Source organism: Vairimorpha necatrix, chromosome 10, assembly GCF_036630325.1.
Source record: "Vairimorpha necatrix chromosome 10, complete sequence".
Lineage (NCBI taxonomy): Eukaryota > Fungi > Microsporidia > Nosematidae > Vairimorpha > Vairimorpha necatrix.
The window spans coordinates 308364-328057 of record NC_088825.1 but is presented as its reverse complement, the minus strand read 5'-3'; the positions used below and the strand labels follow the sequence as shown (position 1 = coordinate 328057).

The window sequence follows — 19694 nt, the reverse complement described above, 5'->3', positions numbered from 1 at the left end:
AGGTAATTGGGTACCAGTACAGTGGGCATCAAAAAAGTTTACGCCTACGGAAACGAGATATGGAATCAGTGAGAAGGAGATGTATGCAGTCTTTTGGGGAATTAAAAAGTTTGAATATGAACTACGCGGAAGAAGATTTAGGGTAGAAACTGATCATAAGGCATTGATCGAGATTAGAAATAAACCAGCATTTAACAATAATAGAATTAACAGGTGGATTGAAAAGATTCAAGAGTTCGACTTTAGCATTGAATATAGAGAGCCTAGTACCATGGTTGTAGCAGATGCACTGAGTAGGGTACATGAAAATGAGAAAACGCTAATGAATAAGGAGAGAAGTATTAAACAGGCACAGGGTAAATGGGACAAGCATGTTAAAGTTGTTGATGGAAAGGAAATTTGGGTATTTGACTCTGATAGAGAAGCGGAGATTCCAAAGAAAGAATTGCGTGAAGGGTTAATTGTCAATGCTCATGAAAATTTGGGACATAGAAGTTTAGGATCAGTGTACTATGCAATGAAGTTTGAATTTTATTGGCCGGGTATGAAGAAGGATATCGAGGATGTTTTAAAGAAGTGTGAAGTTTGCCAAATATATAATAGGAAAAAGAGTGGTGGTTGTGATTTTGTTAGTTCAAGATTTTATTTGGAAAAGGTTGCTTTGGATTTGATTGAGTTTAGAGATTTAGGGAAATATGTGTTGGTCGTGATTGATTATTATACTAGGATCGTTTGGGGAAAAGTAATAGAGGTCAAACGCGGAAGCTCGGTTGTAGGATTTTTAAAACAGTTGTGTGGATCAGGAATGAAACCGGTAGAAATAATTACTGACAACGGTAAAGAATTTAGTAATGAATATATGAGGAATTGGTGTTCAGAGGAAAATGTATTACATAGGAAAGTAAGCGTAGAAAGTCATAGAAGTAATGGAAGAGTGGAAAGGGTAATAGGAACCATAAGAGAAGGAATATTGAAAGATGATGCTGTGGATTTTGAAGCCAAGGTTAATAGATGTATATGGCGTTATAATAACAGCTATCATGAAGGGTTGAGATGTACACCGTTTGAGGCCTCAAGAGACGAAACGGGCCATGTTATGATCGAGAATGGACCTGAAGGATTTTATAGTAGGAGGTTTGTGGCTCGCAAAAGAGAGAAATTCTATAAAGGTCAGAGAGTTAGGGTAGCGAAGAAAGAGAACTTATCGGGTTGTAGTAAGTATGAGAAAGGAAGGTTTTTAGGATATGGTGTTATCAAGGAAGTTTGCGGAGGTGACTCGTACTTAGTTAGTTTGGAAAATGGTAGGATCGTGAAAAAGCGGCATTATGATTTAAAAGGTCTGCTTGGGATTAATGAGTTCTAGTATGAGACTACCGTCTTGGAGGGGGGATGTTATATATCCTTATTATTTTTACCCCTCATTAAGGAAAATAAACACATTCTATAAGAATCTAAAAGCCGATTATGGCACTCTTTATGAAGAAATTTATGAAGTTTGTTTTTATACAAACAAGATATAGTATAAGATGGAGATCTGTTCAATAATTTCATTAGTTACAAAGAAGTTTAACAAGTTTGCTTTTAGTGTTCTGTGTAAGAGAAAGAGCCATCTGGGATCTAGATGATTTATATATATAATTTCTAGACTAGATTAAAACGATAAATCTATACTGAGTTTAAAAAATCTTCATTTTAATATATTTATTGATTTAATGATGCGATTAGAGGCTTGTATATAAAAATATTCTCATCAAATCTAAATGGTTACGTCGGAGATAGTGAAGCGCAAGTATTCGGTAATAGTTAAGAGAGTAGAAATGCCCTGTATCAATTGGATAATTAATTCTCTTTCTTTTGAGTTCATGTATAATATTTCATCTTCTCTTCTACTCGCCAAGAATACAAAATTTTAAAGTAAATAGAGGCTAGTCAAAATTTTGTTTTTTAACTTCCAAATTTTTAATATTCCAGGGATGACAAGTATATATATTCAAACATCAAGAATAAGAATAAAATCATGAAAAAATAAATTATCTAAAATGACATAAATTTGATTTTTTTTTCATTGATGACAAGTATATATACACATTTATAAAAAATAAGAAGTTGATAAAAATCATGAAAAAATATTTGTCTAAAATGTCATAATTTTGAATGTTAGAGTTTTGAAATTTTCATTTTATAATGAAGAAAATTCTATATACATTTATATATATACAATAAGACAGAAAAGAAAATCATGGAAAAATAATTAGTCTAAAATGCAATAATTAATTTTAGAGATTTAAATTTTAGATTTTTCAAACACAACAAGTAAATATACAATGTAATAAGAAAGAGAAGAAAATCATGGTAAGTAAATGAGGAAATTAATCTCCTCAAAATAATTTATTACAAAAGAACTTAGCTATATCATAAAGGCTTAAAAGTAATTATTCTTGACATTTTAAACGACCAATTTATTATTAGAAAGAGATGTATTTGTATATGTATATATATTTAAGAAGAGATAATAATATCGACAAGACGAAATAATCTATTATTAAAATTCAGAATAAACAGTATTGTAAGTATCAAACTTCAAAAGTAGACTTAATATTCTTTGCGATTAAAAAATTCTAATTCTATCTATCGCTTGCAAACAAAGTAAAGTTAGTATATATAATAGAGAAACATAAAAAATTAGTTTAATCAACAAACACTGTTAAATACATCGTTATATAAATATTTATTTATATAATATCTTAGATGATCTAAGAAATTTGTATTTCGAACAGATTTCCCATCAATACTTTAAAATTGAATGATCTATGTGTGACGAGTCATTTGCATACTGAGACGTGCCCTGCCCAAAGGAATAGCCATTATTGACTGGCACATCGCTAGACTGAAGAAATGATTGACAATAGATGGCAAAATGAGAGGGTATATATATATATGTAATGAATACATATAAAGATTTATATAACAAATGTTTTTTGTGTTTTAAATATCTCCAATTAGTCATTAGCATTTTACTTAAATAAGACACTTTTAGTGAAAGACTAGGAAAGATTGAACATTAAGGATCGAAAAGCGCAGAAAAAATGAACTTATTAAACAAAACAAAAAAGGGCTAAAGTTAGCTTTAGGACGCAAATTTCGATATAGGGTTTTTTTGTTTTTTTTTGCCCCTTTTTTTAAAAAATGGAAGAAAGAAAATGTGGAGGAAGGAACAAAAATTAAAATTAGAACAATAAATTTAATAATGCATCGAAAACAGAATTAGAGGAATTTCTCTGGAGCATATACCTAAGTAAATAAAGTTTGGCGCTGGTTTTGGACCTATTTCTGTTAGGTATAGAATTTTTGAGTGAACGCCAATTACCTTCAATGGTATTGGTGTGTATTCCAGTATTTGGATCTCGAAAGTTTAATGAGTGGTTTACCATATAATGTTTTTTAAATAAGGTGCCTAAAGAATGATAAGGCCTCCACATATCACTATGTATAGTGCTTTTTGTATCAACAAATTTCAATAAGAGATGTGTAAGAGTTTTTTTATCTCTTTTCTTCATATACAGAGCCACAATCTTACGTTCGATAGTACGTTCTATCATGCAGAAACACCAAAACCCCTTCACTAATTTTCCTCTGTTATATTTATTTTTTCCGATTTTAGTTTCATCAATTTCAACAATGATATCTTCTCCTCCTATCTTGTTTAAAGATGATAAATATTTATCATAGAGATTTAATTTCTTTAATTTTTTAAGTAAAAAAGATATCGAAGGTTTTGAACAACTGAGAATTTGGCAAATAAATTTACGAGAATAGCCAAGAACCCACAAATTTAGTACCTGCAAAATTGTGATATGATCGAGTTTGGAGTTTTCAAAGAAAGTATTCGTCCATATCGATGTTTGCTTCTTACAATCTTTCCAGGTACAAATTAAAACACAACTCTGTTTTCTCGTGAATCTCATTCTATTATACACACACTGCAAATCTGATTTTGTCTTTTAGTAATTAGATTTTTATACACTATTTCTAATTCTTCTCTTGTCATTATTCTTTCTTCCATTTTTTAAAAAAAGGGGCAAAATAAAACAAAAAAACCCTATATCGAAATTTGCGTCCTAAAGCTAACTTTAGCCCAAAAAAGTTCCCTTTTTAGGGCGTAAATCAACCTCAAAGTCTATATATAAAATAAAAATTATATGATACTAGAAATTCAAAATCTCAACAAAATTTATAAGCTTTTACGATGATATGTGTAGATATAATAAACATGGCAAGTGCTTAATATAAATATACATTTATACTAAGATATAAAAATCTTGGTAATAAGTTCATATTTATTGCAACAACCAGATGTATCTTTGTTTTCTAGAATGAAATACCCAGAATCAATTACATCATATATTTTATTACAGACTTAACATAATAAACAAAAACGTATTTTAATGATATAAAATAAGATAATTTTGAGTTTCTGAGTTATGATAATTTCGACAAATTAAAAAAAAAATCCGTATGTAAAAAGAAAAACAAATTATATTAAAGAACCCAATTGATAAAAATTAAGTATTGTAAACAATCAAACTATTGTTTTTTTTGTCAAGACAATAGCCAACCCCCCCCCCCTAAAAAAAATTAAATAAAAGACAAATTAAAAAAAAAATTTACGTATCTTATATATTCTAAAAATATAATGTCAGTGTAAATGTACTATTATTAATATTCTGTAGGACTGATTATAGAGATTTTGACCTACAATAAATAATAGAAGAGAAATAATCAGTTATTTAAGATAGTAAAATGGTCAAAAGTTGAAAAATAAAGGAAATATAAAGTGGGAAACACGAGATTATAATTATTTATGATTTTGATTATAAATAAAATCATTTTTTACAACAAATATACAATAGAGTAATATATTCTGCAATTTAATATTTGATATGTTTAGATTTCACTACGTTAACATTTTATTGTGAAATTATATAATCTTAACAATGGAAAAAATTCATTTTGGGATACTATATTTTTTGAATATTTCAGAGATAAAAGTGTTTTACATAAGATGGGGTGAATGATCATTTAAATATAACATATCTAAAAAACAAGTAAATTGGTATATTTGCATTACACCCCTAATAGATATACTTTCCGTTTGCAAATAAATAGACTATCTAAATCATACATAATTCAAACAGATAAGAGGACGTTGTATACAATAGAAAAGAAAACAAATAAAAAGATTACAGGTCTAAAAATAGTTATAAAACTGTACACTAAATCAAAATTATTGTTCACATTAGATATTATACCATGGATTTAATAATTGCAGACATAAATTTTGACTACATCTTCCTGGGATTGATTTGGTTGCAAATTAAATTTTTATAAAAAATGCACATATTTTATTTATGTTCTATAAAAAAAAAGTAAATTGACATTATATTCACATTATAAGTTACTTTAAAAATATTTTTGTGGTATTATAAATACCACAAATTATTTATTTTTATTTTATCAATTTCCCCTTTTTGGAAAATAGACCATTCGACCGGTCTATTCCAAAAATCGAATATTTATTTCTTTTTTGCCCTGACCCCCACACCAGATTATGAAACTAACACGCGATCAGTACCCTTATAACAATAGACCAAGGAAGGGCTACCAAGCAGGGATCAGTATCCCATTACAGATGCCCAACGAGGGTTATCTAATATATATAAAATCATTAACTATATTGAATTATACTTATCCAGAGGTAGCTCCTCTGGGCTACGTCAATAGACATCCTTTGTTTTCCAGTCTTGCTTCATATAAAGACTACATGATAGAGACTGGAATTATTAATTTGATTAGACGATGTGGTTCTTGTGATCATGTTGTTGCAAAGCTTACAATATTATTGGAAGGGGGAAAGGAAAGATTAGTTTATAGGTGTATGAGACAAGAATGTAGGGCAAAAAACAGCTTTTTACCTGGCATTAAATTATCATTTGAAATTTATCTTTTTGTTGTGTTCTTGGTCCTTTGTAACAGCAATTATAGATTAATTAAATGTTTAACGTTGCCAGAAAAGGTGGCAATTTATTGTATTTTAAATAATACTCTATGAGTGAAGTTGGAATATTTTTAGATGGTAAAATAAATATTTATTTAGATATTTTTTCTTTATATAGTTTTAAAGGAGTTTCTTCTTTTGATAGAAACATTTAATTGGGAGAACAGATTGATCCTGTTTCAGAATAAACCAAAAATAAAAGAAAATAAAATCATGTTATGTTATGTTTACATAACATTCTGCCTCTACAAAGCCTAGTGTTTAATGCTATCTACTGTTTCTTTAATATCTTCTGTATATTCAAATTTGTCTTGTCGAAGTAGATCCGAGATCTTTTTACTTCGTTCGCTCATCTTTTAATGAATCTTCTATACCAATTTAAGATTCCAAATAACTTTTGTACATCTTTTTTAGTTTTAATATCTCTTGAAAATGCCGCGTTTGCAAGATATTTCTTATCAAGTTTTATTCCTTCTTTGTTTATAATATATCCTAATAGTTTAATCTCGACCTGTCGGAATACTGATTTCTCAAAATTTATTCTTACTGTGTTCTGTTTTAATAATTCTAAGACTCTTATGACGTTTTTATCGTGTTCTTCTAAAGTCTCTCTAAACACTATAATATCGTCGATATGCACCAAACAGTTTTTAGCTGTAATAAGTATGTCATTTACACATTTTTGAAATATCTTTGGTCCTGATTTTATTCCAAACGGAATCCTATTATAAGTGTATATTTGGTTAAATAACATAAATCCTGTTAACCTACTGCTTTCTGTATCGATGGGTACTTGATTGAACCCATTCTTTAGGTCTATTTGGGTGAAATATTTACCATTACCCATCAACTGTAGGTTTTCAAATATCCGTGGTATTATGAACGGTTCATCTATGATAACCTTGTTTAACTCACGGTAATCTATAACTAGCCTTAATTCACCAGTTTTTTTTAATTAGGAATGCAGGACTAAATCTTTCTGTGTTGTCCTTTTTTATTATGCCTTCTTTTAGCAATCTTTCTATTTCCAATCTTGTCCCCTCGCAGTACTTATGGAAAATCGGATAAGCTTTATTTTTATAATCATCAATGTGATCTTTAATTTTAAATTTAATTGGTTTCACATTTATTTCTTTAAATTTATTGTTAATATTTTAATAATCAGTCAAATTTTATTCAATTCATCCTCTGCGGATTCTTTCATATGTAATATCGATTCAAAAAACAAATTGTCAATGGGATCTTGAAGTCATTCTTTTCCTATCTCTATAGCTTTGTTTCCAATATATATATAATTCTTCTTGATAGATCTAGTTTGTAATTCTGATTCAATAGAAATTCATTTCCGATAATGACGTCTTGTGAAGCGTTCTTTAATACATAACATTTCATTTTAAGACTCCCTCGTTATTGTTGAATTTAACTAATATTTCTGTCGTCCTGTCTATTTTTATCTTTTGATAATTAGCTACGGTGACTGTTAATGGCCTGTCTTCTCTAATTTCAAGATAAGCTTTGTTGGCAAGCTCTTTTGAAATATAGTTCCTAGATGAGCCTGTATCTATCGCCATTTTGGTCTTAATTTCATTAACCCTTCCTTCTATTAGTAACTCTAGGTCTGTTACAGGGTCTTCTTTGATGAGGTAATTTCTTTCTTTGTTTTGTTTTGCTGTTTGATCGTTGTTTTTCTTTTTATTTTTATCCTTAAACCAACACTTTGCAAAGCTATGAGTGGTACTTAGACAATAGAAACACCATAATTTCTTTCTCTCTACTTCTTGTTTTTCTTCGTGTATTGCGGTTTTTTGTAAGGTTCTTTTTGTCTGTTTGTTGATTTTTGAGCATTGTATGGTAGTAAGTCTCTTCTTTAGATCCTCTTCTAGGTCTATAAGATACTCCATAGCTTCTTCAACATCGTATATTTTTAAATCCTTTAGTTTTGTTGCAGTATTTAAGGCAAGCGAGTCAAAGAATATTTCTCGCAGACGCCTGTTAAATTCCTCCTTCTCGAGATCTTCGATATTGGCATACTGATCCAAGTTTGTTTTAATAGTTTCATAAAATTCTAATATGTTCTCGTATTGTATTTGGCGTACATATTTAAGATTGTGAATGAATTCAGCAGAATTCATCTTACCACTAATCTTCGCCTTTAAATATTTAGCTATTTCTGTAAAGTTTTTTATCTAACCCTTCTCTCAAATAGGGTCTAGGATAACTTCGTTTAGAACGATCTTTTGCTCTTCAGTCGTCAGGTTCAGGCTTTTTGATATCCCGTTGAAGTCTTCTATCCAGTCTTTGATGTTAATTCTTCTAATTTTCTGTATCTTCTTAATTCGTTTTATGGGAGCTGCTTTGAGTCCTGGTACTTTTATCTCAAATTCGATGTAATCGTCTCTATTTATGTTTTCTTTTAGTTTGCCCGTGGATCCTTGCTTTGAATTCAAAATACTAGAAAAGGTGGCAATTTATTGTATTTTTAATAATACTTATGAGTGAAATTGGAATATTTTTAGATGGTAACATCTTTATTTAGATATTTTTTCTTTATATAGTTTTAAAGAGTTTCTCCTTTTGAAAGAAACATTTAATTAGGAGAAACAGATTGATCCTGTTTCAGAATGAACCAATAATAAAAGAAAATAAAATCATGTTATGTTATGTTTACATAACAAACGTGTGTGTCAAATGACACTATTTTTAAAATAAAGCTTAAATTGAGGGAATATATTAGAAAGAAATTGGAAACCGATTGCAAAATAGGTGAATCGGGAGTTCAAGTTAATGAAACTGTACTGTGTAGAAGAGGAACTATTAGAGTTCCATCTAGAATAGATGATGGAATTAAAGATACTGTATGGATTTTGGGGTTAATAGAAGCTGTAGATAGAAATTTTTTTTGTATAGTACAAGTTCCGGATCGAAAGATAAATACTTTAACAAAGATATAAGGAGATATAGTCTTACCGAGATAGTTCTTATTTCGGATGGCCATCCTAGTTATCCCGGCGTAGCAGCGAATCTAAAACTCAAACATATTATTGTAAATCATTCAATAGATTTACTAATGAAGAAGGTTTTCAACTAATAATATTGAGAATTTTTGGTCTGGTATGAAATCTGAAATGACTAAACAGCGTGGAGTAAAACGTGTGAATATCGAATCTTGGCTCGAAGAATTTACTTTTAGAAAAAAAATTTTAAATAATGTTGTCACACGACATCCTTCCTGCCCCCAAGACAAGCCCAGTGAGACTCTAACACTCGAACCCCTCGGCTGTCATATCTCAATTACGGCCGAGTCATAGATGTAAACAAATGCGTCGTCGCCAACAAACAAATGACAAATAAGAAAATGTCTAATCTAGTGAATAATGTCAGAATATGGAAAGCTGTACAAGAGACCAGCTTTCCCTCCAATAATTGACATGCTTGACATTTATTAATAATATTACATAAAAGGATGAATTTCTAACCCTTCACCGAGTTATGAAAAGAACAAGAGTCAATAAAAATTATACTAAAGTAAATTATTTAAACAAGCTGAGCGGCCAGGAAGGCAGCTCGCACCACAAATGTATTGAAGAATGAGGAAATGGATGTTCTAATTGATTTTATTAAAAATATTTTTTTTTATTTTTGCTGTTCCATTTTTTTGGGGGCTGCAAAGCGGAGAAGCACCGGTTTCTCCCTACCTCTTACTTGCAAGAAAAAAAATCTGTAATTCTTGCTGTCTGATAAGCATAATGGGAATTAAATCTCAAAACAACCCTGCCAACTCCAAAAATCTCTATAACTCTTTTATGTTATTAGGCCTTCTGTATTCTAATCTAGCTTGCATTTTAATTTCGTATAATTTAATGTCTTCTTTGTTAATCGTTGCTACAAGTACCTTACTTCTCCTAGTTTGCATTGTATCTTCTTTTAGTTTACTTTTAATTTGCATTCTTTAATTTTCCGAATTACTTGTTTTAATAAATCATTGTGTATATTACTATCTCTTGTATGAATAATAATATCATCCATGTACACCTGCACACCTTTGACTCTAAACTTATCTAAACCTCCGTTCATCACTCTTTGCATAATATAAGGGAATTTTAAATCCAATTACCATATTAGAGCATTCGGCGCTCCTTAAATTCAAAATCACAGGGGTTAAAAAAATTCACGAACATGTATTGTAAACATTCTACAAAAAAATGCCAAGTGCCCTTATGATTTTGAATTTAAGGAAAGCGATTTTGTGAATTTTAATTTTTTACCCCTAATGCAAGTTAGAAATCTCTACAGCATAATATTTGTTGAAGATGAAGCAGCCATAGAATACTTAAAGGCTTTAAACTTCTACAGAAATACTATAAAGTGTGACTGTGGTTGTTTTAAAACCAAGTAAAATCTAAAAACTACTTGGAAGGAATTTGCTTTTATTGTACAAATGGCTGCAAAAAGCGAAAAAGCATTCAAATGGTACTTATCTACAGAAGTCCAGGATGCCCACACACATACAACTGAGAATGTTGTATTGCTGGGTGATGAAAATAGTCAACACAATGGTCTCAGAAACATGTGAGGTCTTCGAGCCCACCTACATTTCTTTCAAGGGCTTTATCCTAGAAAAATTAAAAATGAAATAAATACATTTTTTGTAAAAATAGGTGGGCCGGGAATTACTATTTAAGTCGACGAGACAGCAATATGTAGAGGTCGTATAATTACGAATCCTACGGCAAAAGAAGACGATATCCCTGGGACGACTTGGCTAGTCGGAGGTATAGAAAATGAAAGCAACAGTTGCTTCTTAAAAATAGTTCCTAATAGGACTGCCCCTATAATGTTAGATCTATTTAGGGAGTATGTAGTAGAATGAATTACAATAAGAACTGATGGTTTTGCTTCGTATCGTTCTGCTGTTCGCGATTTCAAATCTGTTCATATAGTCGTTAAACATTGTGTTGGTTTTACTAATGACAATGGACAACATACTAACAAAATAGAGAATCTGTGGAGTCATTTAAAGACCGAATTGAAAACAAGAAGAGGAATAATGAAGGTAAAATGGGCAATTTTACATACGAGTTTCAATTTAGATCTAAATATTTAAAAGAGAAGAATTCTGATACTTATGCAGAAACTTTACAAGAATACTCTTGTTGGAATAAATGTTTCTTGTTTTTTTCAATTTTTTACACCCCTGTGATTTTGAATTTAAGGAGCGCCGAGCATTCGTATATTCTACCATTTATCTTAAACGCTATCTTATGTTTATAACATTCTTCAATTTCTTTATGATAGAATCCATCTTTTAGGTCTATAACCGTAAATCCTTTAGGCTCTTGCGTTGCTCTAATAATGTCTTAATCAAAAGAAAATCATACGGATCTCTTCAACAAGTTCGTTTAAAGCCTTTAAAATTCTTTTTGTGGTATTACAGCCACATAAACACCTCTATCTCTCATAAAATGTATTTTACATTTTTAATTATTTCCCCTTCTTATTTTTGGAATATTTTATTTAAAATCAATAAACTCTTATAAAAACTGTGATGTACATAACTACATCACATAAACAGCTGTCAATACTATCAGATGTCAAAGATATCGGCCGATGAACACCTCAAGCGATCTGTCAAGATGAGTCGCATAAACAAACAAACAAACGAAAGTTGCATGGTCGTTTTTAAATTCGCAAGTACGCCAATGTTTGTGTTGTGAATTAAATATTCAAAGATATATTTTATAAATAAATACCCCTTAACTTGGATATGTCTAACATGGTGGAGAATAAAGAAAACGAAGACATTATAAAGTTGTTAGCTAAGTTTACCCTACAAATCACGGGTAAAGATATTAAAGCTAAAATTGAATGTTTAGAAAGGAAAAAGATTTATAAGTCCTTGTCCGATGAAGACAAAATCGAGAAAATTCTTGACAAGGCAGATGATGGAATTTTTAAGGCCCACCTACAATACGAAAAACAAAAAAAAAATAAAGGAAAATAGTATATAGTGACTGGAAAGATTTTATGTTAACAAAATTTGAAAACAAAATATCAAAAAGAGATTTATTCAAAGATCACCAAAGGAAGGATGAAAAATGTTTTGAATTTTTCAGAAGAATGAAAAAATTAGGCGATACTATAATTGAGGACTAGGAATTGATTTTTTGATCAATTTTCTCGGCTTACGTAAGATGCGCGAAGAAATTGAGAAAGCAACTGTAAGTTTTTCCGTAATTAACGATGACTTTTTAGAAATGGTAAAGAGACTAGAAGAAATAAGAAACGCAGCCGTATTTAGGAAGAATTCAAATAAATCTTTGATGGAAAGGAAATTTAAAAAAGAAGTGAATAATATTGAAAATGTTGAAGAAATAATTAAAGATGATTACGTATATATAAAAAAATTAAATTAAGAACTGTCATGTATCCGGGGTACATGGTTATTTTTATAATATCTCTCTAAATAGTTTTTAATGTAAATATGTTTATTGATGGTTTTAGTCTCTCTCTTGGATTCTATATATTCCATACCCTTCACAGACAGACTTTCTTTTATAGTTTATTTTTAATTTAAAGATTCTTGTCAACACTAAACTACAAACATTGGCGTACTTACGAATGTAGTAACGACCATCCAACTTTCGTTTGTTTGTTTGTTTGTGTGACTCATCTTGACATGTAACTTGAAATGCTTGACATGTCGTTGGACATCGGTGACAGATGACATATTTGACATCTGTCCATGTGATGTAGCAATGTACATCACATTCTGCCCTCTCCTAAAGCTTTAAATTTTTTAAAGTTCTCCATTCATTGTTGCATGTTGCTGACCACCCTTCATGTTTAGATATTATATTCGGCGGGTCTACTATTGCTTTATCTATGACACTACTTAACATTTTTTGCTTATTCTTCGTGTTTATACTTTCTAATATTTCATTTTTTTCTTTCTTATTTTATATGTCTTCTTTTGTTTATATTTATCACGGTATTTTATTTTTATTAATTTATTACCTCGATTTCTTTTATTATCATCTTTTTTATTTTCTTTTTCTATATTTTTCATCGGATTGTTAAGCTTCTTGTCAATATCTGTATTTCTTTTGATAATTAAATCCTTCTCTTTTAATATATTTGTTCCAACTACATTCTGTAGTTTCTCATGGCTAAGCGTTTTCGCTATTATTTCATCATTTTTCGATGTTTCATGTTTTGTTTTCACTTCTTTTGAATTTTCTTTATTAGTTACTTCTTGAATTTTTTATTTTAATGTTCTCGACTTTATTTTCTCTATTAAATACTACCTCTTCTGGTATGTTATTTTTCTTTATTTCTCTAATTGTAAATAATTTTTCTGAAACAATATTCGGCATTTTTATGTTTTCTAGATTTTTCTTAAGCTGCTCTGAGGTATTGTTTAGTCTAAAGCAATCCTCTGTATTGTGCGTACTGTTTTTATGGAGGCGGCACCATTTATTGTTCTTGTAACCGTCCTTTTCGGTCTCAAACTTGAATCTATCATTATGAACTGATTCATATGTTATTTCACGCCTTTTTCCTTCAAAAATCAAACACTCTTCCACTGTTTCTAAATACGTCATGGTTTCTTTGACGTTATTTTTTCCAAGCTCTAATATCTTAAGACGAGTGGAAAAACCTAATCCCAAGGAAAAACTCTCTCTTAACTTTCTTTCGTATTCTTTTCTCGTTAAGTTTTCTAGTCTAGCATACTGATCTACTAGATTCTTTATTTCAAACAAATATTCTTTAATGTATCTAAAATTAATTTGTTTGCATGCCTGTAGCTTTAAATGTAGCATCTCAGGACTTGATCTTTGACTTACATTTTTTTCAATATATCTTCTTATTTTTTCTAAATCTGGTAATCCAAATATTTGTTGCAATGTGGGATCTCGCACTAATTCTCCTAAGGAGATTTTTTCTTTTTTAAAATCCCATTTTTTATTTCTGCTGATTTGGTTGAAATCCTCAAACCATGTATCTAGCTCCATTTCATTATATTCTTTTATGTTTTTTATTATACTTAAGTTTTTTTTTACTTCTAAATCGATCTCTTCGATCGTATACTTAAATTCTAACGCTTCTTTAATTACTGCGTTGTTGTCCCCTTTTGATACTTTGTGGGAATTGAATTCAATTATGTCATGTATCCGGGGTACATGGCCATTTTTATAATATCTCTCTAAATAGTTTTTAATGTAAATATGTTTATTGATGGTTTTAGTCTCTCTCTTGGATTCTATATATTCCATACCCTTCACAGACAGACTTTCTTTTATAGTTTATTTTTAATTTAAAGATTCTTGTCAACACTAAACTACAAACATTGGCGTACTTACGAATGTAGTAACGACCATCCAACTTTCGTTTGTTTGTTTGTTTGTGTGACTCATCTTGACATGTAACTTGAAATGCTTGACATGTCGTTGGACATCGGTGACAGATGACATATTTGACATCTGTTCATGTGATGTAGCAATGTACATCACAAGAACCATTTTTGATACTGGTTCAGAGTTAAGTTTCATTACGCTTAAAATTTCCAAGAAAGTTAAAGAGAGGATATTTAAACTAAAAGAACCAATCAGTCTATATACCTGTCAATTAAAAGAATTTAAAAATAAAGAATATGCATGGTTAGATTTCAACTACAAAGGAAATTCGTACAGAGAAAAATTTTATATATTACATAAAAGAACAGACGCAAAAATCATCATAGGAAGAAATTGGATGTCTCGAAGACAACAAAAGTTGAAAAATCTGATATTGATAACTATAAGGAAGAAATGCAAAAGCTGTGTGCATGAAATCCAGAAGGTATAAAGGATTTCGAATGTAGGATTGAAACCGAAAAAGGAAAAAAGGTTGTCGTAAGTCCATATAGAATTCTACAAGCTTGGGAAAGGAAAGTAAAAGTGGAAATACAAAGGTTGTTAAAAAACAACTATATTCAGGAGTCTAAATCCACTTGGTTGAATAACGTGAGACCTGTAGAGAAAAAAGATGGTAGTGTTAGATTAACTATAATTTTAATTAAACTTAATAACATAGTGGAACTAGATAGTTATACGTTACCTAGAGTAGAAGAATTGATTTATTGCTTAGGTAAAAGCAAATATTTTTCTAAAATTGATCTTAAAGAAGCATTTTTTCAGGTAAAACTACGTGAAGCTGACAGAGAAAAAACAGCCTTTAGAATCAAAAATAAAACATATGAATATGTAAGAATGCCAATAAAATTTAAAAATTCGCCGGCAATGTTTCAAAGAGTTATCGATAAAGTTTTAAACGAAGAAATTGGTAAGACATGCTTTGCATATGTCGATGATGTTTTGGTTTTTACAGAAACTATCGAAGAACATAACAAAGTTTTAGCCAAAGTATGCTATTTGCGTAAAAAAAACAGGATTTTCTGCAAATAAAGATAAAATAACAATTTTAAAAGAAGAAGTTAAATTTTTAGGTCATAAAATTTCACAACATAAATTAAGACCAATAATAGATAAAACCGAAGGAATTAGCAAATACAAAGCACCAAAGAATGCAGACGATGTCAGGAAATTTTAGGAGTTGTTAATTATTATAGAAAATTTATTATGAATTGTGCTGACATCTGTAATCCGTTGGTAATATTGTTAAAGAAAAATTACCAGCTTTGGTGTGGGAAGAAAGCCAAGAACAGGCAATTAAGGAACTTAAAAAATATAACTTCAGAACTATGTTTATACCAACCCAATTTATCATTAATTTTATCTTAACGACCGATGCGTTAAACACTGGACTAGGTGCAATACTTAGTCAAATTCGTGATGTAATAGAACGGCCAATAGCATTTGCATCAAGACAACTGAGAGATGCAGAATTAAATTATACTATTACCGAGAAAGAAATGCTTGCTTCGTTATGGGCGATGGAACACTTTAAATCTTGGTTATTTGGTAGGAAATTTACGATTTTTACATATCACAGAGCGCTAGAAACCCTGGATCAGGGGGCCACTTTGGTCAAAAAAATGGTATCTAAGCGAATTTGTTTTTTTTACCCCAAAAATGAAAAGTCGAGAGGAAGAGCTCTTGAACATCTTTACAACAGCAATTCAAAATAAGACTGTAAAGTGTCCAAAAGGCGATGCTTACTGTAAAGTAAGTAATAAAAATAAATTAATGACTAAATGTGTTTGGAAAGCATGTCTGAGGAAAGTGTCATTATTAAAAGACTCTCCATTTTATTACAAAAAAACAAATATTTTAGATGTTTTGTTAATAATAAAATTATGGCCTTGTAAGGTTAACCAGACTGCTATAGGAGAATTTCTTGATATTGGTAAAAGATGTATTCGACATATCATAAAAAAACAATTTCTACAATTGAAAATAAAGTATACGAACGAACTGGTAAAATCGGTGGACCAGGAATAATAGTAGAAATAGATGAAAGCAAATTTGGTAAAGTAAAATACCACAGAGGACATCGGGTTGAAGGTGTATGGGGTTTTGGGATGGTTGAAAGAACCATCCAAAGAAAGATAGTTATGATTCCAGTCGACGATAGGAAAGCCAAAACACTAGAAGAAATAATTAAAAATTATATTCACTCCGAATCAATTATACACAGTGACTGCTTCAAGTCTTATTTTAAGTTAAAAGACTATTTTGCTGAACACAAAACTGTTAATCATTCATTGGAGTTTGTAAATAATTTTAATAGATGTCATACTAACACAATTGAAGGAAATTGGAGTGGATTAAAAAATGAGACTTCGGCAAGACACAGAACTAGAACATTGATTACTGGTTCGTTGATAAGATATATGTTAAGAAGGAACTTTGAAGGTGATTTATTTACGAATATTATTTAATTTATTTTTTCTTCCTTTTTTTGCCGTTTTGACTTTCCAAAAAAAAAAGGGTCTTTTTTTAAAAAAAAATATTTATACCATTTTTTTGACCAAAGTGGCCCCTTTAACCAGAAACCCTTAACCAAAAAGGAGAAATTAAATTATCACGAATCATTAGATGGATAGAAAGGATCCAGATGTATGACTTTGAGATCAAATATAAGAAACCAACTGAATTGGCACATGTTGATGCGTTATCACGCCAACACAAAGTGATAAATAATATAAATAGGACTTCTAATAAAGAGAGTATAGTAAAAGCTCATGAAAAACTGGTCCATAGAGGAGCCAAGGGCGCTTACGAGTACTTATGTAAAAGTGGGCCAGATAAAAATATTAAATTAGCAGAAGTAAAAGAAACTATTAAAGAATGTCTAAAGTGTAAAGAATATAACCCTATAAGAATAACAAGATATAGACACATTGAAGCTTTGAAACTGGAGAAAAGGTGGCTTTCGACATTATAGGTCCAATAGAAAACTCTTATATCTTTGCAGCAATAGATTACTTTTCGAGATACGCTGTAGCAAAAGTATCTAAAAATAAAACAATCACAAATTTATTAATATTCTTGGAAAAAGTTAATAAGAATTTTAACGCGAAGACATTTGTTTCCGATGCAGCTAAAGAAAATAGTAGTGACTATTTAAGAAATTGGATGATAGAAAAAAAGATTAAACATCGCATAACTATTCCATACCATCATTGCTCAAACTGTAGAATAGAACGTTTTAATAGAACGATGGGCGAAGGCGTAAACAAACAAGAGAAAACGATAAGATTATTAAAACGAGTTGAAAATTTACATGATAGTTACAACAACATTCGTCATAGAGCTACAAACTTAACACCCAAAGAGGCATTGAATCTGGAAAACCTAGAACTACTAAAAAAGACATTTTAAAAATAGAATTGAGAAGTACAAGGAAATGTTTAAACAAACTAAATTATAAAATTTTATCTACGTGACTTTGTTCTTGTTGAAATTTAAAAAATTATATTTTATACCCATAATTTTTAGAATAAATATGTTTATGGTGGAGAATATAAAAAACGAAATAAACAAAGACAATATAATTGTAGAAATTATAAGAGCAGAGACACTGAGTAGTTGGGCAAAAATGACCAATGTGGAGAAGTATGATTTTTTTATAAGCAGACTTAACTCTCATATTTTAGATTGGCATTGTAGGACTTTTAAAGATAAAAAAAAGCCTCTTTAACGTTTGAAATCTGGAAAAATGAAGTGAAACAAGAATTTGAGAATAAAACATTGCTTTTTGACATTTACAATATGAAGCAAAAGGAAGAACAAAAAGTTGTTGATTTTATCAAAGATGTAGTTTCTAAATGTAATGAAAATAGAATTTCCAGTTTTGACAGAAGAAAAATTATTAGATCAGGAGTAGATGAAAAGTTAAAAATGATTAAAATTTATCTTGCGATCCAATATGAGATCAACAAAGAATTTTACGAAATATTAAATGAGATGGAGAACGAAGCATTATTGAATATCCAGTTGGCTGGTTTAAGACTTACTAAACAGAACCAACCAAATACATGCTTTAGATGCAGAAGGCCGGGACATTTAGCTTGGATTGTAGGGTAAATCGAAATAATAAACAGGCCAATGATGATCGGAAGAATTGTCAAATGCTTTATTATTTACGAATTGCATGGGGGGAAAATATATAATTTTTATAGAAGGATACGACACCTCTCCCCCTAAATTGAAGTATCTGCTTTAACGCGTGTTTTGTTAAACCTTTATTTTCCATTCTTTTTTACCATATAGGCATCGGGTAAAATTATTTCTGTGATCACGTATCCATCTTCCCAATTGCACTTGAACTTCCCGCCTTTGTTCTCACGATATATTAAAACTTTCGCCCACATTTTGCTTTTTCGCCACCTCTACTTTTTCTTTCACGATAGCTTTTTTGTACTTTTCGAAGGTTTTATCGCTCTTACTCTTCGTTTCCTCCGCTGAGAATGTCACTTCTTACTTGTCTAACGCTTTGTCTACTGGCAGCATCGCCAATTTATTCTCCCTTAACATGAACGGGGATGATCCTATGCTCCGATTATAGTTCAGGTCGAGGCATCTCGTGGCTTCCTCAAGCTTGTTCTTCCAGCTTATCCTTCCGAAATCTGTAAGTTTATTTAGTATCTTCATTAACGTCCGATTCGCTCTTTCTACTGCGCCTACAGTTTCGTGATGTTCTGGTGAACTGTATTTCCAGTCAATGCCGTTCTTTTCGGCCAGGTCTTTGATGTCAGAATTTATAAATTCTAGCCCGTTGTCAGTCAAGATTCTTTCTGGAATGCCATGTATCTCGATAAATAATTTCTTAATTAAACTCGTTATTGTCGAACCTGTTTTATAGTTGATCACGGCCGTCTCGACCCATTTAGAATAGTGGTCAATAGCAACGAATATGAAGCTATTTCGACCCGAATTTTCGCATATGCGGCCTTTGAGATCTATCACCCATATTTGGTATGGTCTTTCTGATCGTATAACTTTGTTTTTTGTGTTTCGTAATGGATATCCCTATTTCAACACCTTTTACACTTTTCTACGTGTTCCTCGATGTCCTTATGCATTCCTGCCCATTTGTACCTCTAAGCAATTATGAAGCTCATCGTACTGGCGCCAGCATGTCTAACGTCTAGATGGTAGTGTGGTATAATGGATCATACCACATGATTGTTAAAAAC

General features: G+C 30.5%; 2 protein-coding genes across 2 annotated transcripts; both read right to left on the bottom strand.

Moving 5' to 3' along the window:
• Nucleotides 1-7443: 7443 nt before the first annotated feature.
• VNE69_10047 (reverse transcriptase) lies at nucleotides 7444-9279 on the bottom strand (the record flags this gene model as incomplete). Its single annotated transcript, XM_065474769.1, has 3 exons — nucleotides 7444-8241; nucleotides 8287-8450; nucleotides 9273-9279. 3 exons carry the CDS (start codon nucleotides 9277-9279, stop codon nucleotides 7444-7446), a joined length of 969 nt encoding a protein of 322 aa, XP_065330841.1.
• Nucleotides 9280-18740: 9461 nt separating this feature from the next.
• VNE69_10046 (reverse transcriptase) lies at nucleotides 18741-19580 on the bottom strand (the record flags this gene model as incomplete). Its single annotated transcript, XM_065474768.1, has 3 exons — nucleotides 18741-18885; nucleotides 18980-19527; nucleotides 19557-19580. 3 exons carry the CDS (start codon nucleotides 19578-19580, stop codon nucleotides 18741-18743), a joined length of 717 nt encoding a protein of 238 aa, XP_065330840.1.
• Nucleotides 19581-19694: the final 114 nt, after the last annotated feature.